Genomic DNA, 26760 nt, shown 5'->3' on the forward strand with positions numbered 1-26760 from the left:
TCTTCATGAATCATGTAAAGTAGCTGTTCATGGAATGTTCACATTGTTATGATAAACTATCCCAAGTGGGTGTGCCGACAGACATGGTCATTGTGGTTCCTGATTTCTGAGGATTTGGTCCATGCTGTTTTGCCCCACACCCATGTGTTTGGGTAGGGTGTCATGATGGCAGGCACATGTGACAGGAAGCAATGGAAGGCTCCAGGGCAAAAGTCACTGATGGCTCCCACCACCCAGTGATCTTTCCAGCCGTGTCCCAGCTCCTAACGTATCTAGAACTTCCCCCAATAGTGCTACCAGCTGTGTCCACTGCCACCTTTTATGGGTTCTTTTATGGGTTAGCTCTCTCTGCCCAATGCAGAGTCCACGCTTGGGATTTAGAGGAGGTGCTGTGTGCTGCAGGACACATTAACAGGACTTGTTGCTAAATAGCTTGTCCCTTTTATCTCCTTAAAATCTGTGCTCCAGCCCCCGTGCTACAGTGTGCTCTTTTATTTCAGTGTCGTTGCTTTTGCAGCCTTTTGCAAATTTGGAACCTGATTCATGTGTGTTTTGGATGTTTTATTTTTGTCATTAGCAGGTGCTGTCAACTCTAAGCATTTTTAATACCTAATGAACAATCTGTGACTTAGGACTTTGCCCCCTGTCTGGAGAGGAGGATTTGCTTGTGTCTGTGTGCTCTGATACACTGACGCTGCCCTGTGTAAGATCAGCAGCAGCGACTGTGCATACTATCTGAAGTGTGGATCTTTCTCCATCTTGATTTTACAAAATGCTACTTTTCTTTTCCAAAGCTGAGTTTAGGGCAGGCTGTGTACATACTTATTCTGTTGACAAGATATAGCTCTTGTCTTCTTTGTGTCTGGTGCAGTATGTGCATGTATTGTGGATTAATCATTGCATTTCCTTTCTCTTTTCTCTCATTTGAGTGTACAGTATTAGTAGGATGCTGTCTTCATTTTCATGTTTTGTTAAAGATTCTGAACCTGCCTTACTACTAATTCAGTATGTAAGTGCTGCTCCCTGGGGCTATTCCTAGGGAGCTCAGAGCTCTTCCTTTGCCGAGAGAGTGTTTCAAGAAGCTGGTGTTACTCCTGTGTCTGAGTGCTGTGGCTGTAACTCTTGTTTGGTTTTCTTCCTTGGTTTCCATTGCCTGTTCTCTCTGTCTGCCTGTCCTCTGTTCTAAGATGAGAGTGCCTTTGGGACCAATCCTAGAATTTCTTTTCTCTCTCTCTTCATTCCCAAGGAGATTTCTTTCAGTGTGAGGCTCTAAGTATATAGCCTTTTTCTTTAAACTTGCTAGAGACTGAACCTACACCTCACCTATGTATAACATACATGCACTGTTTCACTGAACTAGATCCTCAGCACGATAGCTAGTGTCTCTGCCAATCACTGATGCGCTCGAGACTTGTGTCTGTAACGGCAACTAAGGTCTGCATTAGAAGCTTTGTGTTACTATGGCAGAAGCACCCTAAGTGGGAGGATTTCATGGTCAGACATTGAGTCTACAGTTGCAGCTCATATGTGAGGGGAACATGGTACCGGCAGGAGTGCATGGTAGAGGACAGCTGTCGCCAGCACAGCAGACCAGGATGTAGACAGTGTAGGTCAGAACTAGGGGCCAGGCCTGTAACTAGCTGTCAGAGGCCTTCAGCCAATAAGCTCCTTGCTTGGGTTAGGCTCCACCTGTTCAAGGGTCACAGCCTCCCGAAGCAGTACTACCAGATGAGAGTAAGTGTTCAAAAGACAAACCTGCTGACATTTAGATTAAAACCATTAACAGCATCTGAACTTGGATATTTAGCAAGCATCTCAAATAAGATACCCCAAAGCATTCTCCCCTGTGTTTTTCATTTGCAGCTTTTGTGCATTTTTCTGCCCAAGCCCTAAAAGCATCTCACTTTTTGTATCGAGTCCATCAAGGTCCTGTTAGCTGCCCTTTCAGTTTTTGTTCACTGTCGCTAGTACCACCTTGGCCCTACACAGCTGTCAGGGCCACACTCTGCCCACTGCTTTGCTTGCTTCTGCTCTTGGCCTATACTCAGTTCTCCTAAGCAGCCCAATCAAAGTTGTATCATGCTAGTCCTTTTGGCAAAACTTCGGAGGCTCCACGTCTCAGTTACAGCAGCAGCCCCAACATTGTCTGTTAAGCCCTTATTTATTTCCTGCTGCTTTTCTAGTGGTTCTTCTGCACTTTCTGCGTCATGTTTTCTCTGTATGTGTGGTCTCCTGGCTTTACAAATTTGTGTAACTCACTCCCCTATTGGGGCCTCTGGTGGAAGTCCATGTGGAATGCTGTTTCTGTGAAGACCCGTGGCTTATACTGCTTCATGGCTTTAGTGATGCTCCAGGCTCCTTTAGCACACTGCAACATTGCCTGTCTCCCTCACTGTTTAAATTTTCCCACCATTTCTCCCATCACATCAGACATACTTTGTATTTTATTTGATATCTACATTTTACTGCTCAAATGATAGCCAGAAGTGGAAGGAAATTAAAATTTTTTTTCTGTCCACTTAGTTTCTGAAAACTTAGAAAAACGACATAGTGTAGGTACTTGTTCCCATTCTGCATGGCAATGCCTCAGGTGTTGCTCTGAACTAACCAGTGTCTAGGCCCTCTCCTGCTAGACCTTCTTTCCTAAATAGTTTTCCAGCTGGTTAGACCTAGGGATTCCACCAGTCTTCATCCTCCAGAAATTCACAGTGAATCAGAATACCAAAGACAGAGGACTTCTGAATGAAAGAAATAGTTTTAACTGTGTATAACAACTTCTTGTGACAACTGATTACACTGAAGAAACCTAAAATTGATAGATATATTCTATACATGAAGAAAGTCTTAGACTAGGCGCAGTGTTGTAATGATGCTCTGAAATGCCATTTGGGAGCTAGGATTCACTCTTTTTTTTAAATAATTTTTTAATTTTTTATTATTAGTTACATTTTATTAACTCTGCATCCCAGCTGCATCCCACTCCCTCATTCCCTTCCAAACCCTCCCACCTTCCCTCATCTCCTCCGTGCCCCTCCCTTAAGTCCACTGATTGGGGAGGACCTCCTCCCCTTCATCTGACCTTGTTTTATCAGGTAAGCTTCAGGACTGGCTGCAGAGTCCTCCTCTGTGGCCTAGCAGGACTGTTCCTCCCTTGTTGGGGTAGGGAGGTCAAAGAGCCTGCCATTGAGTTCCTGTCAGAAATAGTCCTTGTTCCCCTTACTATGGGAAACCAATTGGTTACTAGTTATCACGGGCTGCATCCCAGCCGAGGTTCTAGATTATATCCATACATGGTCCTTGGTGGAGTGTCAGTCTCAGAAAGACGCCTGTGCCAAGATATATTTGGTCCTTGTGGAGCTCCTATCGGGATTCACTCTTGAGAGGGTCGCAGGGCTGTAGCGTTAGTGTCTGTCATGCTGCCTGTGGCAATGCTGCTTGTTCTGATGTGACTGTCTCACTTTTTAAACAGCGGACACAAATTCTTCCAAACCGGTTGGCAGTGATGCGCCCTGTGTTGTGAAAGTGGTAAGAAAATATTGTCCATTCTTTTCTTTTCTCAGTGTAATTGTTATTTATTTTGTAAAGCACCTTTTCGATGGCTAGAGTTAGTTAAACCATAAGGTGGTGCATTGTGAAAAATCTCTCATAAATACTCAGTGAGTTTTGTAGTTTCAGGTAACTTTGATTTGGCATCTTCAGCTCTCCCGAACTAGAGTGACACCATTTGAGTGTCTGCGAGATCCGAGAGGTCTGCAGTAGTGGGAATATCTGTCCCAGCTGTTCACACCAGGTGGATGTGTTTTATATTCCTATCTTGTAACATCATGCTAAGCTAACTTTGTTCTGGACATTTGTTTGTTTATCTTGCCTGCCATCAGTTTTATTCGCTTTCTTGTTCCTCGTAAGAGTGTGATCCCCCACCCCTCACCCCATGCAGTGGTAGAGATTTCTTTGCTGCAGTTAGTTCCTGATGTTCAGGGATTGGAGCAAGCACTCTATTGGACAGAAGCACACTGTGATTCTAGGCCAGTTGCTGACTGGAGAACTAAGAGGCATGCTTATACTTAGTCACTGATTTTGTTTTCTCGTCACTGTGCATCCTTTTGTTCCACATTGTTTGTGGCTCTGCCTGCCCTATGTTTGATCTGTGTGAAGACCCTTGTTAAAGAAGAGCCAGCGGAGTGGTTGCTGGAGAGCTTAGCCCCATTCCCTGTCCCCATTTCCATAACCTTCTTTTGAAGGTTATGAACTTTGGAGTTAGGAGCACCTCAGAATCTGTCAGTTTGCTTTATTGTATTCAAATAGAAGTATCTTCCACTCCCTAGGAGCCAAGTACCTTAGACCAGAGTTGTTTGAGTTTTTCTTTCTAATTTGTTTACTTTATGTGTGTTTTGCCTGCATCCATGTCTCTGCACCATGTGAATGCATGGTGCCATTGAAGCAAAAGAGGCCATTGGGTTCCTTGAAGCTGGAGTTACAGATGGTTGTGAGCTGCCAGGTGGTGCTGGGAAGCGATTCTAGATTTTCTGGAAGTGCTCTAACCACTGAGCTATTGATAGCCCTTGTTTTAGTGAAAAATTTGAAGACATTTTCTAGGGAGTGTAATTTTTCAGTAAAATATGTAGCTAATAAATCAGTGTTTGAACACTGTGACAGGCATGTGTGGACCATTGGCAAGCCTCTAGAGAGTGCTTGTGTCCTGTGCTTGAGCCCTGCCCTCATCCTTCAGTTGAATCCCAGGTCTAGAGCATTACCTAAGGGTACTATGAAATATATGCTGTGTATTTAGGATTATATTTTAAAGGGGTCATGTGTATTTTTAGGATATTGGTCATTTACTATCTTTAGCTCTGCTCCCCCTGGCAGAGTTTCTCTTGTCTATCCCTGGCTGTCCTGAAACTCTCTCTGTAGACCAGGTTGGCCTCAAACTCACAGAGTTCCTCTTGCCTCTGCCTGGTAAGTGCTGGGATTAAAGGTGTGTGCCATCACCGCCTGGCTCATTTACTGCATTTTATTGATGTGTTGATAGGCATTTACGCTACTTACAGTATGGGCTACTTTGGACAAACATTCTGTATAAATTCTTGGAGTGATGTTTTGATGGGGATGGGCTTTTTCTCTTGGAAACTGAATCACTTGACTATGGAGAGGATACATATTTAATTTTTTAAAGGAATGATGAATGCCTAGGTCATACATTTAAACCTTCATCATTTTAAAAATTTATTTATTTATTATATATATATATATGAGTGTTCTGTCTGCAGGCTACCTACATGCCAGAAGAGGGCATTAGATCCTAGTATAGATGGTTGTGAGCCACCACATGGTTGCTGGGAATTAAACTCAGGACCTCTGGAGGGGCAGCCAGTGCTCTTAATCGCTGAGGCATTTCTCTAGCCCCCACATTTAAATTTTTAAACGAGTTCTGGACATATTTATGTAGTGCCTGTGCTGGCTTTTACGTTGCTAGTGGTTGGTGACAGCTCTGAGGGCTCCAGGGCTTGCTGGAAGTGGCTTTGTTGAGGGTGCTTCCTTCCCAGCCCTTACAGGAGGTAGGTGGTGGTGTCTGCTGCTGTTTCGTTTGCATTTTCTGCACGAACACTATTGAGCCCTTTCTTTATGTGTGTGGTTTTGTGTGGTAAGTGCTTCTTCAGTCTATTCTTCTATCCTTAAGAAGTTATTTTTAATAATTGGGTTGTGTTGCTTTTTATAATTGAGTAGGAAGAGTTATTCTAGATATGTCTTATTTTCAGATATGTATGTTGTAACTCTTTCCTTCTAGTTTATAGTTTACCTGCTCATTTTAAAAATGCTTTGATACATCTTTTCAGCTGACTCATAAGATTTTTCTCCTTTATTCAGTTAATATTCAGTTAATATGGCTTCTGATCCTGAACTAACCCTGTAGCACAGATCCCACTTAGGCAAACTGAGGTCGGCTTGTTCTGTCCTTCTGGAAGTGCTTTTTGAGGATGTTTATGTTCTTATTTTGAAGGCATCATGGTCTTTTAAGTCTTCCAGAAGTATTTCTCTACTGGACTCTTGCAGTTTCCTTGTTTTGGTGTGAGCTGCCCTGGCTGTTTGGTTCCCAGTGTGCTCCACTGGACCCAAGGACCTCTGGGTGCCCACTTTACGTCTTATATGCTAGCCTGCAGCAGGCAGGTCTTGAGCTCCTCTTGTGGAGTTTGTGAGACTAGAGCTTCTCAGTGTGTGTTCGTAGCCTTAGAACTTAGACTCTGCCCTGCTTCTGAGTCAGTGCCTGTGTCTGTCAACTGCCACTAGTTCCCTTGCCTCTTGTCTTTCCAGTTTGGAGCTTTGTTTCTCTTTGACGTTCCTTCTGAACCATTGCGGTTGCTGCCAGGTTGAGGAGTGAGAGTTCTAACTGTGGCGCTAGTCATGTGCATGGGGTTGTGGGGTATTATCTATGCCTGTCTCCTGTATACAGGAAAGCATGACACCTGTGGGGTGAGGTTAGTCCTGAGTGTCTTCACACGATTCCACTGAGAAGAAAGGAAGCCTCCCATGACTTGTGCGTGACTCAGTGATCATGTCGGTCAAACTGGATCAGGCTCGCAGACCCCTCTGCAGCTGCCTAATTTTATTTTTAGAGCAAAAGTGGGCAAGTTACTTAAGAAATCTAGCTACATTGGTTGCTGTTGTAAAGTTATGTAATCACACGCCAAGCGGTGCTTTCCATTGGTGTCTTTGGTAAGTCTGTCAGGTGCTCTTTTGTATCCAGATTGAGAACGAGAGGAGACTGTGGAACATTGTGCACCTTAACTGTGTCAGGTGGGATGATGTCTGCAGACCTGTAGCTTCATTCTGAGGTCCTTTCTCATGCGTCTTCTCTGGGTTTCTACCTCAAAAACTCAGTTACTTCTGACATGCCTGCTTTGTGAATGAGTTCTGGTTATACCAGCTTCTTCATTTGGCATTGGTGTGAATAACCTACATATGTGAGTTAGATGCCTCAGCATCTCCAACACACTCTGTCCAGGAGTGGTCTTCATTTCTGTTTGGGGACTTCATCCTTGACTGAGGCAAGCAGCTGTGGGATAGCGCCCAGTTAGCTTATATTTGCTTCAGAGGCTATGAGTGCACATGCACATACCTGTGTATAAGAGAGTAGATGGCCAGGAAGAAGTCGTAAATAAGTAAGTTGGATAATATGAGTAGAAAATGTTCTGATTCTTCCCTTGCCCAGCAAACCTAAGAGTTAGTAAGAAATTAGTTCTCTGGTTATTCTCACCTTTGTGGGAGTAGAGTTGGAAGCCTGAAGAGAGTCTTCAGTTCATGCCACCTAAGAGCTGGTGTTCGATGGTCCTTTGCTTGGAGAACTGATGGGGTCTGTATCTCACAGCCTCTTGGGGAGGACTTTGCCTGATGTTGTGATGAGTGTTCTGGATTTTCAATTCAGACATCCCCTTTTTTTTTTTTTTGTAAGAAGGAGAAACTTTATACAGCTTCATTTTTAAATGGCAGCCAGTTGCTTTTGGATGGTGCCATTGAAATATATCACATTTTAATTTTTTTTTTCCTGTTGTCATCGTCATTTTGACACTTAGAAGTCTTAAGGAAACGTTTAGTGATATTCTAGTTAAAATGTCAGTCCCAATTTCTTTTCTAAAACTTGGCTATTATAGAGTTGGCAAAGTATTTTAGATTTGAAATATGTTAATACAATTTTAGTTCTGAGTTAAGGTATTTTCTCCACAGATAGCTCGTTTCAGCTAGAGCACAGCGCCAAGAAGTAGCTCCTTTACTTTGTCATAATGGAAGCCTATTGGGTAGAAAATGTATGGAAGTGCTCAGAAAGCCTTCATTACAGTATCCTGACTTATATGATTGTTTTGCATTGTAAGTTTAATAAATTATTGCTTGAAGGGAACTTGAAAATTGATTAAAGTTGATATGATGTAGGTTGAAACTGAAGAAATAAAAAAAATCTTAGACTGTTGGTAATAAGCCAGGAATGGTCTTGGGAAAATGTCCTTTAAGCTGGAGTTTTATTAATGAGTCATTGTGAAAATCAACCAAGATTCCTTTTCTTTAGTTTTCACGTTCTTCATTTTTACACTGGTTCTATCATTGGCTTGAAACATTCGCTCATGTTTCTGGAAAGGAGCCACAGGTATGGGAGAGTTTCTTGCTTAGCACATCGATCAGGGGTTTGGCATTCACACGTGTGTGTGTGGATCTGATCCTGTAGGGGTTGGTGGCACACTAAGCTCTTGAACAGCATTCTTCTGAGGCTGAGCTGCAACAAGTATGGTGAACTGTTTAGGTTCTTTCTGATTTGCCCATTTGTGGTTTAAATGCTTTCTTGTGGCTAGGTCCTGCTTGATTGCAGAGGAGCAGAGTCCTGTAAACACAGCTACTGGAGAAACCTGTTACTCGAATTCCCTCACATCTGAGTTGATAGAACTGTTAATGTAATAAAGGTTTTTGCTGACACCTCAAGGACCAAAATTAACTTCTGTAGTAGTTGAGGTTTCCTCAATGAAGAGGAAGTGGATGGGTGCATCTCAGCATTTGGAGCAGGCACCTCTGCAGTGGGAGTGCACACTGTCATGCTGCAGCTCGGGCCTTTGCCAGTTCTAGTGAGCTTGGAACCCCAGCTCTAGCTGTGCACATTCTCTGACTCAAATACCTTGCTCAGATTACTTTAGAAATGTTAGCTTTCATGTTTGAAGTTATCACTGCTTTTAAATCAGTATAAAAACCAAACATTAAGTAAATACTGTTTTGTATCAATCAGTCAGACAAAATTCACTATTTAAAATGCCAACAAAATTATAAGCTATTTCTTATTCTTATTTGTTAAACAACATGAAACTCATTATGGGCTATTATCTCTTGTGTAAAATATCCTTTTGTAAATGTTTGCCTCTTTACAAGTAATTTAAATGGTTAATATTTCTGAGATACAAAATAGATATTGTCTAGTAAAGTTGGGGAAAACAGTTATTTAGCTTCAGTTTCTTTTTGACTTTAAAAGTGGTAGGGTTGTTTGGTCTGAGAAAGAGGAATCAGTGTCCGACCGAGAAGGGAGGGCACAACATTTTGGTCGCTGGGGGTGCAGATACATGCCTGTTGTTCTGATAACTATGGAGAACCATGCCAGGGGGAGGGAAAGGAATAGGATCCTGCCCTTAATTGGTTAAGTCAGTTGTTGGAATCTTATTAAACTTCAAGAAATGTCTTGTAGCCTCTGGTGGTGATACACTTAGCATGGTCGCTGGCCTTTGCTTAATAAAGATGAAATTAGTTTAAACATTTGCCTTAAACTTCTGCAAAGACTGAACTATATTTCTGATATTGTATAATTTATCACTTGAGAAAGTTGAGCTTAAGAGAAAGGAAGATTATTGTGAGAACATGTAAAATATTTCTAAGGAGTTGAGCTTAATCTTTTAATAGTTTATAAATTTAAGTATCAAAGTTTGTAGGGAAAATTAGATTTACTCAGTTTAAAGGCTCAAAGACAGTAGTTCAATAATTTTAATTGACTCTTGTATTCTAAGGAACCCAGTGACAATGGACCTCTTTTCACTGAATTAAAGTTCTACCAGCGGGCTGCTAAACCAGAGCAAAGTAAGATACAGTAAACACATTTAACATTGTTTTGTTAAAGGTTTATACATTTAAATAAGCAGTTTACCTGGCGTTATTTCATATAAGCTGAGGTTAAGTATCACATCTCATGACCCTGTTTTCATTTGCTTTATCCATAAATACCATTCACATGATATTTGCATGAAGTCATTCTGATGTATTGGTGTACTTGTCATATTAATATATGGTTTGTTGGTATATGAAGACAGTTAGTGGTATGTGACCTAGGAAATACTTGAATCTACCTAGCTCACAAGTGTGAGTACAAGGTCTCTTAACTCTTGAGCATTTTTTGCTAAATGCTGAAGCACGTGAGCTGGGGTGGGCACTGGTCTTGCTGAGACACAGGGAGTGTTGTGAACAGGGCCTCCTGCTGCTGTCATCTGTGCTTCATCTGAGGCACTTCCTAACAGAAGGCTGCAGGAGCAGCACCTCCAGCTCTTCTGCACCTTCATTTGCAAGTGAGGGGGAGATGTAAACCCTGAAGGAGACAGCCCCACATTTCTAGAGATTGGGGTGAAAGTCTTCCTGTGGAAGCAAGAAACTGCATAATCAGGAGGTGACTGACGATGCAAAGCTGTTGCTTTGCGCATTAAAAATGGTTTCACAGATGGACAGTTTCAAGATAGGTAACGTCAGGGCACTATTATTGCAGGTTGGTTAACTTTTAAATTACAATCTGTGGGTTATACTTTGCCTTGAAAAGGATAGTGTGTGTGTGTGCGCACGTATTATATGAAACATATAATACACATTTTATATATATATATAATATATATATTTTAGAGGTGGTTTTGTTTCACATGTAAGTATGTTGTTCTTAGTAATCTGTTCTGAAATGACCATTTACATACAGCAGTTGAAATCACAGCCTTCTCTTTTAACTTCTAGTTCAGAAATGGATTCGTACACATAAATTGAAGTACCTTGGTGTTCCTAAGTATTGGGGATCTGGTCTACATGATAAAAATGGAAAAAGGTAAAAGTCTCCATTTTGAGCATTTCCTGTTGAGTCAGGAGTTACTTGCTGAGCACCTATAATATCTGTAGGTGTGCCTCTGGACTGTAGGGCATCAGTGAGGAGGACTGAGACTTATCTCTGCTTTTCTCTGTACACCACAGTGTGTGTGCGCGTGTGACAGGGGGAGGGGCCCTGTCAAATGGGGATGCCATGCTAACCTATGGAACAAAGCCAAACCCAGGAACAAAGAGTACACTCCTCCTCTCCTGCTCTATGCAAAAGAGCCCTCAGGATTCTATTTTAGATCCCGTATTGAAGGCCCAATCTTCCATGGAAACTAGAGTCCCGTTCTTTTTATTTTTATTTTTAGTAATTACACTTTATTCACTTTGTATCCCCCCATAAGCCCCTCTCTTCTCTCCTCCCGGCCCCACCCTTTCACCCCCTTCTTCACGCATGCCCCTCCCCAAGTCCACTGGTAGGGGAGGTCTTCCTCTCCTTCCTTCTGATCTTAGTTTATCAGATCTCATCAGGAGTGGCTGCATTGTCTGTCATCTTCTGTGGCCTGGTAAGGCTGCTCCCCCCTCAGGGGGAGGTGATCAAAGAGCAGGCCAATCAGATTATGTCAGAGGCAGTCCCTCTTCCCATTACTATGTAACCCACTTGGACACTAAACTGCCATGGGCTACATCTGTGCAGGGGTTCTAGGTTATCTCCATGCATGGTACTTGGTTGGAGTATGAGTCTCTGGGAAGACCCCTGTGTTCAAATTTCTGGTTCTGTTGCTCTCCTTGTGGAGTTCCTGTCCTCTCCAGATCTTACTATTTCCCATTTCTTACATAAGATTCCATGCACTCTGCCCAACAGTTGGCCATAAGTCTCAGCATCTGCTTTGATAGTCTGCAGGGCAGAGCCTTTCAGAGGCCCTCCGTGGCGGGTTTCTAGCTTGTTTCCTGTTTTCTTCTTCTTCTTATGTTCTTCCTTTTTGCCTTTCGGGATGGGGATTGAGCATTTTTAGTCAGGGTCCTCTCTCTTGGTTAGTTTCTTTAGATGTACAGATTTTAGTAGGTTTATCCTATATTACATGTCTATATGAGTGAGTATATACCGTGTGTGTCTTTCTGTCCCAGAAGTAGAGTCCCATTCTTAATGAGGGCTGTAGTCTCTCTAGGTAGAGGTAACAGTCATTTAGAGAGAGCCTTTCTGAAATATGAGAGAAAAGCTAAGTGCTTACTTGAGTAACCTTTCCTCTTAGGTGTCTGAGGGGTAGGAGTTGGAGAAAAGCCCTCACGCTGTTGTGTGTTCTGCTCTTGTGAATTGTCTGAATGGGCAAGTTAAACTGAATGGAACAGAGCTTGTAGGAGACTGAAGGCCAGGCTGAGTTAGAAACTGCAGACTAGTCTACTAGTTAGAATGGTGTTTTCAGAAAGCAAAGGAAAACTGGGATTCAGCTCCTAAGCAGTCATCAAGGGCCCGATTACATGCTTTGTACTTTTTTGAGCCAGAGTCTGCTTTCTAAACTTAGCCTCAAGTCACTGAAGAGCCGAGACCTGCTCCTCCTGAGTGCTGGGACTGTGGGTACATTTCTGCCTGTCTTGCGGTTACCCTCATGGTGGCATTGCTCTATCATTCCTTTTGATAATATTGGGAAGACCACTCCATTTCTACACCTCACATGCAGGCAGAGTGCCCAGTGTCTGAAATCAGTGTCAGTGTCTTGTGAGTTTCCCTTTCCTAACAAGGAACATTTTGAGGAGTCCTGTGAGACTTCCGCAAACATTTTCTTGATCACAGTTTTATAATTCTTATGCATGAAGCTGCCGTTGGCAAGAACCAAGTCACAAGTGTCTTGGTGAGAGACACTGTTAAACAGAATAGGATGGAATGCCCATGTCAAATTGGTGCTGTGTTAGCAAAGGCTTGAGAATGGGACAGCCATTGTATAGGACTGTTGGCTTTATTTACTAGAGAACCATGCATTTTTCAGGGAGTCTGGGGCTCCCTGGAATCTTGTGCCATTTTGTTACAGGTGGTTTTACTGGAACAGTGTGCTGTGAGATGGTTAGGGCTGGAGAGAGGCAGTGGGGAGAAGGCTGGCTGTATTCACAAGGCTTCAGAGTAGTCAGAGAGGGTGACTACAGCTCAACGGTGTGCAGCTTGTGTCTTGGTCTGTTGTTAGTAATGACCATTCCTTCTCAAAATGGAGGTTGCTAGGCCTTCCTCAGTGATGCTCAAGACCCAGAGTGGTCATGACTGAAGTGTTGACTCTTAGGTTCAAGCATCAAAAATAATCACGTATGGCTTTCAGAAGGAAGAAATAGAAACTGGGATCTTCTCCTAGCTTCCTCCCCTGCCAGATGCCCTTGCTTTTCCTTTAGCATGTGTGGGAGTGATAGGTAGCTTAGAGCAGTATGAGAATTGTAAAAATGCTTGCTGATACCATTTTGGAATTGTTTGTACTGATTGATATTTTTTTATTACTTGAAACATTTAACCAAGTCCCTAGAAAAGAAAGCAGCAAAGGCCTTACCTGACAGACATTTTCAGAGGTCACTTTTCCTCACTATTCTACCCTAGCGCTCGCTCTAGAGAGCTTCCTGACACTTTTGTGCATCATTTGTTTAATATTTGGAAATGGTGAGAAGATTTTAGGGGCCTTTCAGAATTACTGGCAGGTGATCTGTGCATAAGAACAAAGACCTGCTCAGTCTGCTTTAGTAGTAGTTCCTGTGTCGAATCAAACTGTGTTTATCCTCTTTTAGACTGTTCTGGCTAGTTTTAGGTCAGCATGACACAAGCTAGAGTTATCTGAAAGGAGGGAACCTCACTTGAGAAAATGTCTCTATAAGATCTGGCAGTTTCTTAATTAGTGATTAATGTGGGAGAGTCCATTGTGGGTGGAGCCATCCCTGAGTGTTGGTCCTGGGTTCTTTAAGCAGGCTGAGCAAGCCAGGAGAAGCAAGCCAGTAAGCAGCACTCCTCCATGGCCTCTGCATCAATTCCTGCTTCTAGTTTCCTGCCCTGCTTATGTTCCTGTCCTGACTTGCTTCGTTGATTCTCAGTGATGTGGAAGTGAAAGTCAATAAACCCTTTCTTCCACAGCTTGATCTTTGGTCATGGTGTTTCATCACAGCAGTAGTAACCCTAAGATACAGACTGTTGGCAAAGGTTGTTCTTTGTTATTCAAAGTATTGTAGTGATTACACAGGTTAACTCACTTATAAAGTCAAATGTGTGTATCCCACTCTTCTCTCTCAGCTTTGTAAAACCTGCCATGCCTAGGATATTGGGAAGTCAGAGGACTGTAGAGGTCAGGGTAGCAGGAATCTTAACATAGCTGAGTAAATTTTACCCCTACTTGGTAGTACAACTTTGACATAAATGTTACCTCCTAGAACATTAGTATCTTATTTATTAAAAGATAAATAAATATATGTATAGTCTCTAATTCTCTTCTAATTCAGAAATGTGTAGGATCCTATCCTGTATTTTATATTATCACACCATCTTTTAATATCAGCTGGTTTTTCTTCCCTTGAAAATCACTGTATTTTATTACATAAAGCCTATACTAGGTAAGCATGACCTTGTGTTGTACAGTGTTTATTATTTCAGTGTGTGGAACAGTGGTTCACACTACTAACTTAGTGGTAGTTTTCTTCTGTAAAATAGGGTGATATTGCACCTGCCGTGGATGACTGATTGCTGTGGCCCAGGCTTATCCCATGAGAGAGGCTTTGTCTTGTTTGTCTGTTTTAATGATTTACATAGACATATTAGAATTAGAATTTGGACAACTGATGAAGGTGAGAGTCATGTTCAGAGGAGTCTTCAGTGCATCTGTCTGCACTCCTAGAGTTTGAATCTCTAGGAAGGATGAAACCTGCCTTCTCATTCCACTTCTCCAGAAATTATGGCCTAAGGAAGTATTATCACCCGATCAAGGTGCAAAGCAGGATGATGGCAAGACCAAAAATCTTCATTTCCACAGGATATTCTCTTTCTAAATCGTGACCACCAACTGTTTAATACATAATCACTTAATGCCATTTGAATAGTTTTACTGAATATACTTTGTAAGGTGTCTCCTGACAGCCTAGATTTAGCAGAACATTTATTGTTGAAATGTGCCTTAAAAATGGAGATGCAGCCATGGGAAGGAAGCTCCTGTCTAGAAATAGCAGTTAACTCTACGAGAAGAATCAGAGTCCTCATTCAAAGCCCGGTGGATGTGTTTCACTATAGATGAGTGTTAGATTCTGGGGAGGCGCTGTCTTAAGTTGAATGTTGTTTCTTGTAAAATTAGCTGAGTCCAGGAAGAGTCCCTGGAGACAGGACAGTACAACATTTTGATTTTTGAGATTTCTGTCTAGTTGGGGGAAATTTCTCATGGTGGTGTGTGTTCATGCCCCTTTCTCCTCATTTATAATACTGCCTTATTAAGCATTAACTTGACATAATCTGAAGGGAGAATATTCACTGCAAGTACATGTTCCTGGTTATTTCCCGCACTGACTTTTCTTGTTTGTCTTCAGTTACAGGTTTATGATAATGGACCGCTTTGGGAGTGACCTTCAGAAAATCTATGAAGCAAATGCCAAAAGGTTTTCTCGGAAAACTGTCTTGCAGCTAAGCTTAAGAATTGTATGTGAGCTATGCTCCTTATTGTGAATACAGTAAGGGCTGGTTTCTGCTGCAGCTCAGTCCTCTGCTGGCCGTGTTAGGTACTGCGTTAACTCACTGTGTGTATTCTCCATAGCTGGATATCCTGGAATACATCCATGAGCATGAATACGTGCACGGGGACATCAAGGCCTCCAACCTTCTTCTGAGCTACAAGAACCCTGACCAGGTCCTTAGAACTTCAGTTTTGACTGTTGTATAACATGCTGCTTGAGAGCAAGTAGGGTATCCTGGACTGAACCCTTACCAGCGCTGCGTTTTTAAGTAGATACACTAGTAGCATTGCTTCTTCAGGAGAAGTGGTTGGTACAAAATGCATTTCAAGGAGCCCTTTTGGGGGGAAGCTTAAAATTACTTAGTGGACAATGAATTAGATTTGCCTGTAGGTGACACTGCTTAGAGTCACTTCTTGGTCCTATGTAAGAAGGACTCATGTTTTGAGTGGTTGGCTTGGTGCAGTGATCTGCCAGCATTCTGTGCATGTGGGTCTGTAGCCACCTCTTGCTTACACTTTTTCCCCCGTTAGCTCGCTTCCTTCTACTACGGTGTATTTGCTTTCCCTCTCTAATTTCTGGGGAGCAGAAGGGCTCTGTGTAGTGCACCAAGCGAAAGCCGCTGTGCTGGAGTGTACTACGGGGCGTCCCCAACCATCTCAGTTGAGCTGTTTCCTTGAACACAGCCACGAGCCTGAGCAGTAAAGGTTTCTTTAGTTGGAGGAGGAAGGACTTGCAAAGTTCTATTAAAAAATTGACTCCTGTTAGTTTGTATTTGGTTCACATGAGCAGCTTTTGTTTACACAGTAGCCATGTGCAGCTCTCTTACCTTTTAAACATGTTCTGTGGTTGGGATTATTCTCTCAGTACTATGTCCATCTTTGTGTTCACATGCATATGTGTGCATGCCTTTGTGACAGAGTCAGCAAGAACGTATGGCTGTCAGATGGAAGCCACATGTGCTAATGCTGTTTGCTGCTCAGAGCAACAGGCTATGTCCACAGGATTCCTCTATCTGTGCTTTAAGTTATCTTTAATCTGGAGGACTTGACTCTAATATATAGTATTTAAGATGTAGGTAAAGACCTCACCTAAGAGTTTTGAACATTGTTTCAATCATTTTTTATAAAGTAAATAGACATTTGACTATTCTACAAGAATCAACAGTAGAAGATAGCTGATGTATTGTGTGCTTACCGTGTTCATCTCTCTTTTCTTTGTGGAACGTCTTGAAAGTTTACTTTGGGTGATAGTTTTGTTCTAGGCTCTGTAAGAAAAACTTAACATCTGTAAACTTTCCCCATGGAGAAAGGATTAATTAAAAGTTTACCACATACTTTTCTAAGAAAGTATGAAAAGTAAAATAATATTCAAGCACTGTAGCTTCATAGTCATTTAACATTTATTAAAAAGTAAAAATTCTTGTGTGGGAGGGTGGGAATAGCTCAGTGGTAGAGAATGCCCTGAGTTAGACTCTAATGCTTCAGACAAAATAAGATTTTTACAAGTAAAAATTATTCAGAGGCAAGAGCTCAGCGGCAGAGCTCACGTTTAGCATGTGCAAAGCTTCAGGTGCAGTCCCCAGCGTTGCAGCAGAGGTGGGGACGCTCAGGACCTGCCACAGCGCTCATTTTCGATTTGACTGTTTGGAGGGCTACTGTTTGCCCTTGCTGGTGAACTGTCGCCAGGTGGTTGTATTTTTTTCAGTACTTTCTATTAATACGTGTACATTGATTTTTGTCTTTAATTTGGTGCTTGGAAATTTATAGGTGTATTTGGTGGATTATGGGCTTGCCTATCGATACTGCCCAGATGGAGTTCATAAAGAGTACAAAGAAGATCCCAAAAGGTGCCACGATGGCACATTGGAGTTCACCAGCATCGATGCGCACAATGGTGTGGGTATGTTCAGAGTGGTGTGGTGTGTCCACAGTGGCCTGTGTGCATCACAGTACATGCTAATGTTTCTCTCTGAGTTTCTACAGACTTAATTATGCTAAGCAAATAAGTAGACTGATAAAGAATACTAGAAGAAGCTGAATGGTGTGGAGAAAGAGGGTGGAGGTTTGGCTCCTACACTTGAGTGAGGGTCCTTGTGCTTGCTCCTGCCCTTCAGGGATAACTGGACCGCATTTTGGATTCACACAGCTTACCTCTGTGCTGCTTTGTTTTCTAGTGTCCTTTCTTAGGTAGCTTATATTTTGTGTAAGCTAGCTTAGCTCTTTTGCTAAGAGGAGCTGACACCCAGTGTCTAATATTTCAGTGTCTTCAAGACTCACAGAGATAACAGCAGATGTGAGGTGTCTTCAGACTTCACTTCCTAGACCAGTAGTAGCAATTTGAAATCTTAAGGCTTATGTGTTTGGGTTTTAAGTAAGTTATTAATTGGAGGTAAAGATACAGCCCAATGTTCAGTGCTTTCATTACATGCAGGTAAATGTTTCTGCTAAAAAGTAGATCTGAGTAGATTTCTCTGTCTTGATGCTTTTCTGGAAAGCTGTTTTACTGTGCTTAGTTTCTGTTGTGTTTGTAGCCCCCTCACGGCGTGGCGATTTGGAAATACTTGGTTATTGCATGATCCAGTGGCTCAGCGGCTGTCTTCCTTGGGAGGATAACTTGAAAGATCCTAACTACGTTAGAGATTCCAAAATTAGGTAAGGACAGCATACATTATTTTGGGTTGGGTGGTAATGGGGCAAAGGATTTTAGTCAGAATTTCTTGACAGCATCTTCAGGGTTTTGTTCTCTAGATTATTATTGTTTTTGCTTTATTTATTTATTTAATAGGCAGTGCTTTGTTGAGCAGTCCTCCTGCCTTGCCGTGTGAGTATTGCTTTTACAGGCACACCCCAGTTAGCACCCCTGGCTCAGTGACATAAGTTAGAAGGCGCAGCTTAGACCGCAGGGCCCTGTGAACTTTGCTGTTTTCTTTTGAGGAGCTGCCTGCTGAGGTACGTCCTGGTAGCAAATGAGGTTGGGGACCACACTTCTAACTAAGGACTTCTTCCTTCCTCTACAGATACAGAGACAATGTCTCGGCTTTGATGGAAAAATGCTTTCCTGAGAAAAACAAGCCAGGTAGGGAAGGCTTCGGTCGACTCTTATAGAGCTTTTGTTTTCTGGAAGGAAAAAGCCCTCAGCCTGTGAGATTGGGCATTTTAGGACCTTCCTGTTGCTGGAGGTGCAGTTTCACAAAAGCAGCTTTGCACAGTGAGTGGTCAGTGAGCTTTGTAGCCTTATTCAATTGCTGTTTTGTTTTTAGGAAGGGAAGCATGTTTTGTCGACTAAGGCAGTGTTTATGCAGGTTGTATTATGTGCGAGAGTCTGCTCCCAGTGCAGGCTGCAGCAGACTCTCCCCTCAGGATGCTAGTAGCATTTTCCTTGGGAGCCACGGATAAGCATGTGACAGTGATTTTTGTGAGCATATTATATTGTTAGTCCTGTGGAGAATAACAAAACAGGAAATGGAATTGGGACTGTGGAGATGGCACAGAGAGTAGGGAAGAGAATTTAAATTTTGACCAGGGTGGCTAAGGATGGCCTTGCAGAGGGGACACCACAGCACTTGTTGGAAGGAGGTGAGAAAGTGAGCTGTGTGGAGGTAGGGAGGACTGTCCTAGAGCATGTGAGGACTGGCCTTTTGGTCATCATGAGATCATTGGCTTTTACTTTGACCAAAAGTCTACAGCTTGAAAGAGAGGGTTGCCAGTGGCCTTACCGTCTCGTCTAGAGAAATGAAATGTTCCTGGTTGAGGGAAGACTGCTGAGGGCAGGAGTGGGGAAGGGTATGGCAGTGTGCTCTTCTGTCACCATCCATTTTTATTCCCAGTCCTGGACCGAGTATACTCAGACTTCTGTTGTGCATGTCTGCTGTTACATCTGCATTCCATTATTTCTTATATTCTACTGCATTTCTAGAACTTGTCCTCTGTACATTGCCAGTTTCCCATACATATGCCTGTGGTTCACTTGACTGTGTGTGTGAAGGGGTCATATTCAGTTAGTTGATTTAACATCTTTTCTTCAAGACTTTCCTTTATCTTCTGGTATCTCCTTTGCCAAAACTCAGGTGTGGGCTGTCCTTTTTGTCTGTTCCTGGCCCTTATGGTAGCTGATATTGCAGCTTTGTCTTCAGGCAGGGTCTGGTGGGTTAAGTACTTATCCTGACTTTTTTTTCCCCCTTAATTAAAGAATTTTTTTAAATGTAATATTTATGTGTATGGGTGTTTCTCCTGCATGTATGTCTACATAACACATGTGTGCCTAGTGCCTAGAGGCCAGTAGAGGGTGTTCTTTCTCCTGGAACTGGAGTTTCAGATGGTTGTGAGTCACCATGTGGGTGTTGAGGATGGAACTCACATCCTTGGGGGAGCAGCCAGTGCTCTTAACTGCTGGGCCTCTCTCCAGCCTCTTGACTTTGTTCTTGACTGCATTTCTGTTGACGTTTGAGCATCATCGTGTTTCACGTATACAATCCCTCTCATGCTTGCTGGGCTTTGAGTTTGGAGTGATTCTTGTTTGATTTGGAGAGCCACTGTCTTTGTAATAATGAATCTTCTAACCCACTGTGGCACTTCTTCCACTAAATCCGTCCTGCTTGTGTTTTGGTCTCTGCAGAAATCTTGCACAGTCACATTGGGTAGTTGATGGTTTTTTTATGTTGTGTTATGAACATTTCATTTTCAATTTTTAATAGTATATAAAAATAGGGTAGATTTTAAAAATATATTTTATGTATATTCTGTACTGTGCTGTATCTACCTATTATTTTTAGCAGCTTTGTAGATTCTTTAGGAATTTTGCTTTGTTGTTTCCTTTTCCCTCCCTCCCTTCCTCCCTCCCTCCCTCCCTTTGTCCCTCTTTTCCTCCCTCTCTTTCTCCCTGCCTCCCTTTCTCTCTCCCTTTTCACTTCCTTTCTTCATGCCAGTACTTGATTTCTATATGTAGCCCTAGCTCGCCTTCCTTGAACTTGTGCTCTTCCTGCCTCAGCTTCCTGAAAGCCAGGATTACAAAAACTTGTAATTGACCATTTTGTCATAGATCTTGAAGTAAGTACCGTTGAGCTGTTTGCTCCTGAAGACACTTTGATGCCCTTTGACTTACTTTCCTGCCTTTCTTTGCCAGCTAAAGTATACTTGCTGTTCTGTTCTGTGTAGGTTGTGGTAAAGGTGCAATTCTACTGTCTCTTCTAAAACAGAAACTTTGTTATTTTGTCAGACACATTGATGTTTGTTTCAGGTGTTTTAAAATATTTAAAATAATATTTTTATTCTTGGATGCTTCATATCTTTATACATATTGTCTTGGGTGTTTCAGAGTCCTTTTCACCCAGTTAAGATAGCGGAGATTTGATCCCCCCTCTCCCCCAACTCCAAATCCCAACTGTCCAGGATGGTGCCTGGTGTACAGTGGTTCTTGAATAGTTAAGCTAGTGGTTATATATGTGTCTGGACGGATGCTCTTCTGGCCAAAGAGCATATGTGTTGGATGTGGAATAGAAGGAAAACTGATGAGATGTTGGCTTGGGCTGGGAGGCCAGCATTTTCACAGACCAGAGAGACACGCAGGGCAGGTTTTAGGTCAGGAGTCTAGTGATGGTTGCATATCAAAAAACTGATGATGAAGAAGCAGTGTCAAGGGAAAGTTTTTTGTGAGTGGTACCCAAGCCTGTCCTGTGAGGTTTTTCTCCTGCCTTGAGGCACCTTGCCTCTCTGGACCTGTCTTGCTGCTTCTTGAATCTGCTCTCTGGGTTCTGTTTCTCACCTCATACCATGCAGCTTTCTCTTGCAAGACTGCCTAGGGTCACTGCACCTCAGGACATACTACTTTCTCAATGACTTTTTATATTTACATATTAGGTTTTTTGAAATTTAATTTATCTTCTCTTACTGTCTCTTAGGGTTGCAGAAATGTCTTTTACACTGTAACTCAAAATATGTTGTTTTACTTACCTGATAGTTCCTGGATTTAAAAGCACACTTTGCTTTTATTTTAATATATTGCACATTTTTATTATAATTTTACATTGGTTGTGGACTGTTTTTTAGAAATGAGATAGACATCAGACTTGTGACTAAAAGTAATTAAACGTGTGTTATTATTTTAGGTGAAATTGCTAAGTACATGGAAACTGTGAAATTACTGGACTATGCTGAAAAACCTCTCTATCAAAATTTACGTGACATTCTTTTGCAAGGACTAAAAGCTATAGGAAGTAAAGATGATGGCAAACTGGATTTTAGTGCTGTGGAGAACGGAAGTGTGAAGACAATACCATCCTCAAAGGTGGGTCTGGGTTTTAGATGACCCTTCGGGCTTCCTTTGATTCTGCCTTAACAGGTGTTACAGGCAGGTGAGGCCTTAGCTCAGCAAGAAAGCATTGGTGGGTTGGTGGCTAAGGGTTTGTTAAGTGGAGGGCCAGACCGACTGCAGAGTGTATAGAGAACTAGGGATGGGAAGTATTTGGGGTTCTTATGTCCAGGAGCAGGTTATTAAGTATGGTTATTAAGCAGGTTATTAAGTGGAATGACCTCAGTCGTGATCTGAGATCAGGTGTTGATGGGGCCGTGATTCTTCTGCCATCAGGCCTTTCCCTCGGTGGGCCACTGTAGAGGTGGTGTCTCTTTTTCAAAGGTGTTATAACTATTCATCCTCCTACTCTCACTACCTGGCCAGCCCTTTTTCTTTCTTTCTTTTTTTTTTTTTTTTTGGTTTTTGGAGACAGGGTTTCTCTGTGTAGCCCTGGCTTTCCTCAGATTCATGCTGTAGACCAGACAGACTGGCCTCGTGAACTCAGAGATCGTCCTAACTGCCTCCTGAGTGCTGGGATTAATGGTGTGAGCTACCACGATGTTCTTTTCTTTTGACTTGGGCTTGCTGGTGAAGGTTTTTAGAAACGTGTTGCCTAGTGTGGCTCAGTGGTGAATAGGAGCTCACTCACTTCCTGAATGTGCTTCCATTTTTTTCCTCATCAGTGGCTGTTTGTGAAGGGGTGCCACTTGTGTTTGTTGCAGAAGTGTTTCTAAATGGTTATTTTGGGATCATTTCTTCAGGTTTTAGACAGAAAGAATCTGTGAATTTTTATCTCCCAAATGTCCCACCCTTATTTTCTAACACATTTTAACTTGTTTGTGTGTGAACTTTTAGAGGTAACTAGAATCTGTATCCATTTCTCCATGAGAGGAATGTCTCCCTCCCATAGTCCATCTCTCAAGTTGTTAAGGGTGCAGGTGGCCTTAGTGCTGTAGAGTCTTTTATTTCTGTTACTGTTTTTTTTTTTATTATTATTATTGTTACTGTGTCCTTTCTCTTGGATTCCTTTTTTTAGAGTATGTGCTTAATTTTTTTTTTTGGAAGAGAGCTATAAATGGTAAACTTTATGAACTCATAGTTCTAAAAATGGTGCTATTTGCTCTATTGAACGAGTAATTTGGTCAAAGACACTGCTGTGTTGGCCCTCAGCTTCCAGTTTGGTTAATTTTGTTTGTCACTAGATTTCTGTTTTTCCTCCCCTACATTTGAGGCCTCTTGCTTTTCATTCTATCCCAGCATCCCATTTTTCACCACAGAATGTGTGTGTGTGTATGCGTGCATGAGAGAGAGAGAGAGAGAGAGAGAGAGAGAGAGAGTTTTGTTAGTTTAAACTTCATATATGCTTGTTACTTGGTGAACGCTTGTCTAAAGACATAACATCCACCTTGGAACTTGAAAAATTATTCTTTATGAGCATGCTGATGCTTCCTTTTTCATCTCTCTTCACAATCTTTGTTGATATCTGGGAGAGATGAAATCTGGCTTTTCTTTTTCACATCTAACTCTTGGACATTTTCTTCTAGTCATGAAACTGATCTGTGCACTTCTAGCTCACTTATCTCTGACATTCTAGGGGACTGGTGATGTGTTTTGGTGTGTGTCACTTTTCCTTTCTCATGAATTTTAAGTGTTTTTGGTACCTTAACGTTTGTACAGAGTGCATGTTGACCCCTTTCACCCACCCTGTCCTACCTGTCTATCTACTTCACTCCTTCCAGGTGAATCTCTCTCACATTCATCTCATTTGTTTTGTGACCCACTGAGTTTAACCAGAACAGTCTGTGTGACCATAGGTTTGGAGCTATTTGTTAGAGACTGGTGGGGTCCCCAGTTGGTGCACAACCGAGGACAGTGACTCCTCTTCTCCCAGACTTTGCTGGTAGCCAGCAGGGATGGGTAAGGACCCAGGAGCCTCTTTCCTGCCTGTGCCTAACTGAAAACAGGGAGTTTATTATTGTTTTACTGTTGTGGTAGCCTCTTATATCTCTTTGTAGATAGGCTTTGCTATTGTATAATGACTCTGAGCATGGGACGTCTATGTCCTGTTTGAATTTAGTGTCTTTCTTTTTGGTTCTGTAATTTTCCTTAGATTTTGTTCCTCACCCCAATTGGAGTACCCGTTTGCCTGTTTAATGTTTTCCTTATATTGCCTATGACCAATGATGTGAGAGAATGAGAGGTTGGTGGCCACATGGGGTTTTCTGGTGTCAGGACTCCTGTCTTCTTCACTTCTTCTGTCTAGTCTGGAGGTCCCTTTATTATGAATACCTCAGGTCACATAATACAGATCTTGTAAGACTGCCCTGGTCTTCATGTTAGATCACCTGGATCTCTGATGCTTTCCACTCCTGGACTGTACTTCTCAACACCAGGTAAACCAGTATTTAACCATGGTGGCGGGACCCAGACCTCAGGGATGCATAAAGGCTTCCTAGATGCTTCCATCATGCAAATGCAGTTGAGAAGTACCGGTGAATCAAAAGTTGATATCTGAATCCTAAGATCTATGCAGATAATTGCCTCTTTGTAAATTAGCATATCTGATACTGGGCACTTGGGGCTTTAAGTAGATTCTTCAGCTCCACAACCAGTTTCTGTATGTAACATAGGGCAAACATGCCCCGTTTTGATATTTGTGTACATGTGCTTCTGGCTGTATGATACAGGATACCATTTTGTACAGTGTCAGTGCCTTGAGCTTTTGAAAGAATTGATCTGTTGAAGCAACAAAAGGGCATCTATCTTATCAGATGTCCTCAAAGTTAGGTAATTGAGTTTTCTCTAACTGTAGCCAAGTTTTAGGGAGTGCTAAGCACACATGCCTTTGCATTTTTAGTAAGGGATGAATTTAAAAACGAATTTTCTGTGGAAATAATAATGCATAATTTTCTTGCTTATAAGCTGTGACAAGGGATAAGAAGAAAAACAAAAAGAAAGCATGGGTGCTCAGAGCTGTGGCCAGCATATGTAAGCATCAGTGGATAAGAGCTGTATGAGTGCTGATTAACTTTTCTGCTTTCTTGATTCAAGAAAACAACAATATTTTCATTTGAATATCTTGCCATCATCTTTATAGTTGAGGTCCAGCCTTAAAGTTCAGTTCAGTTTTAGGGTTTTAGACAGATAAGGACGAAGTCTGGTTTGATTTTACTTGATGAATGTATGTGTGATAGATTTTAGATGGTCCTGGCTTGCTAAAAGTTGATTTGCAGCAAAAGACAAGATGATAATTGGTATGAAATAAAGACTCCAATGTGTGGCTCCATAATGTATATTAAAAACATGTATATTACAGTAATGACTTTGTGATGTGTTTTCCTTTGAAGCTGTTGACTGATATGGATAAGAGGTTGACAGATAGCGAAGGACTTCTGGCTGTCTGGTGTTATGTTTAATGAGTAGGGGCTTTGTGGTTCAACATTAGGCAGTCTGGTTTTTGGTAGTAATTCTGAAGTGGCTTATTTGTTTTGTAAGGAGCTTGTCCTCCCTCACAAGGCCTGAAGTAGTTCCTACCACCATATGGAAGGGAAAAGTTTGGTTTTTACTGATCTTCATGGCGACAGACAGCTATAGTGTGACTGTGTGTCGCATCTGCAGTGGGTGTCTCGGAGTTTTCTTTCTTGAGCATGCAGAGGACTTGAGGCTGGTAGTAAGTAACTCTTTAAGCATCAGGCTGTCACTGTCACTTCAGAACCAGAACCACCTTCCTTCTACTTTCATACAGACATTGTAGCATCCATACAAGACCTCTGTTACAGCTTAAAGAGATGGGGCTGCCAGCCCTGAGGTGAAGGTTTCTTTCCACTGCCTTGAAAGTCCAAAGACCGGAACTTGAGCTCCAGAATCCATGGAATGGTGGAAGGAGAGTCCCAGCCCTACATAGTTGTTTTCTGGCCTCCACATGTTCTCTGGTCTCATATGCACACACACCCATCCCCACAAATACTAAAAGTGTGTGTGTGTGTGTGTGTGTGTGTGTGTGTGTGTGTGTAGGGGGGTCTCAAAAAAAAAAAAGGCAAACTGAGTTGCCTAGGGTCATGCAACCATTACATAGCTGTACTGTAATTTTCCTCAGAGAAGCTCAGGGCACTTAAAAAATCTAGTGATTTTAGTTATAAAATATTATAATTAAGGCATAACTAGCTGCTTGATTTTGCCTTTTCCCATGAATTGTCCATAAAACATCTTAAGTTTTTGATGTTAATGGTATAAGTGATAGTGTCCTCAGAGGAAAACATGAGTGAAAAAACATCACATTAATTCCAGCGTGATAGAGAATTCAGAGACGTTAGTTTCCAGAGTTCATTGACTCTCTAGAACCATCTTGCGTGTAAGTGACAGTGAAGGCTGTGGTGAAGCAGGAGTCCTGGAGAACCCTTGCTGCAGTGCTCATCTGTGTTGTCCTCAGCTGTGAGGTTGGGGCATCCAAGCTGCTGCTTTACTCGTGTGCTATAGGCTCTGGCTAGGTGTGTCTGCTCACCTGTTCAGTAACTATTTCCCCTAAACATCAGGAGGGCTTCTAGACAGCTCTTTCTGTGTGTCCTCAAGAGGCTGAGCCAGAGGGGACACAAACATGCTCCAGAGTAAGCAGGTAGGTGGTAGAGATGATGGTCTGTGATGCAGAGCACAGATAAATCAGCACTTTCTGCACGCATACATGAGTTGGTAGTGATTTCTGGTCCACCCCTTTTGGGTGCTTAGTTAGGTTACCGCTTCAATAGCATTTGAACTTGGAGAGGATACTGTTTAAACATTTTCTCTTTCTAAACTCCCTTTCCAGACTTGTTAATAGTTTACCTATTGACTGTTCAACTACCTGAGTTGAATTTCTTCTTCCTAACCCCAGAACAGGTTAAACTGTTAATAGGAGAAAGACCTAAATGTAAAGAAATAACTAGAAAATTGAGAGTTGACCATCAAGCTATGTCTGTGTTTTACCTGCTTAAGAATGGATACTTTATAGAATGAAATCCCATGTAAGCAGGATTACATCGAACATTCATTTATGAATTTCATACACACAGCATATGGAAAAGCCAACAGGAAAGGCTGAACATGTGTGTTTAATGCTTTCATAAAAGCTGCAGTCCTTTTACACTCCCCCCCTTTTTTATTTTGTAAGACAGAGTCTCACTATATATATAGTTCCTGCTCGCCTGGAACTTATTATGTAGACTAGGCTGGCCTCCAATT

The 26760-nt window shown here is 42.1% G+C and overlaps 1 protein-coding gene across 3 annotated transcripts in view; it reads left to right on the top strand.

The window, feature by feature from the left end:
- Positions 1-26760, top strand: part of Vrk1 (VRK serine/threonine kinase 1) — a 69264-nt gene that overhangs the window by 33343 nt on the left and 9161 nt on the right. For all 3 annotated transcript variants that reach the window (XM_060388137.1, XM_060388136.1, XM_060388138.1), the window contains 9 exons: positions 3470-3525; positions 9528-9597; positions 10510-10597; positions 15115-15223; positions 15339-15431; positions 17025-17157; positions 17789-17909; positions 18275-18333; positions 21362-21540. In XM_060388137.1, the coding sequence (XP_060244120.1) occupies positions 3470-3525; positions 9528-9597; positions 10510-10597; positions 15115-15223; positions 15339-15431; positions 17025-17157; positions 17789-17909; positions 18275-18333; positions 21362-21540 (908 nt within the window). The remainder of the gene's footprint in view (positions 1-3469; positions 3526-9527; positions 9598-10509; positions 10598-15114; positions 15224-15338; positions 15432-17024; positions 17158-17788; positions 17910-18274; positions 18334-21361; positions 21541-26760) is intronic.

Source organism: Meriones unguiculatus, chromosome 7 (genome assembly GCF_030254825.1).
Source record: "Meriones unguiculatus strain TT.TT164.6M chromosome 7, Bangor_MerUng_6.1, whole genome shotgun sequence".
Lineage (NCBI taxonomy): Eukaryota > Metazoa > Chordata > Mammalia > Rodentia > Muridae > Meriones > Meriones unguiculatus.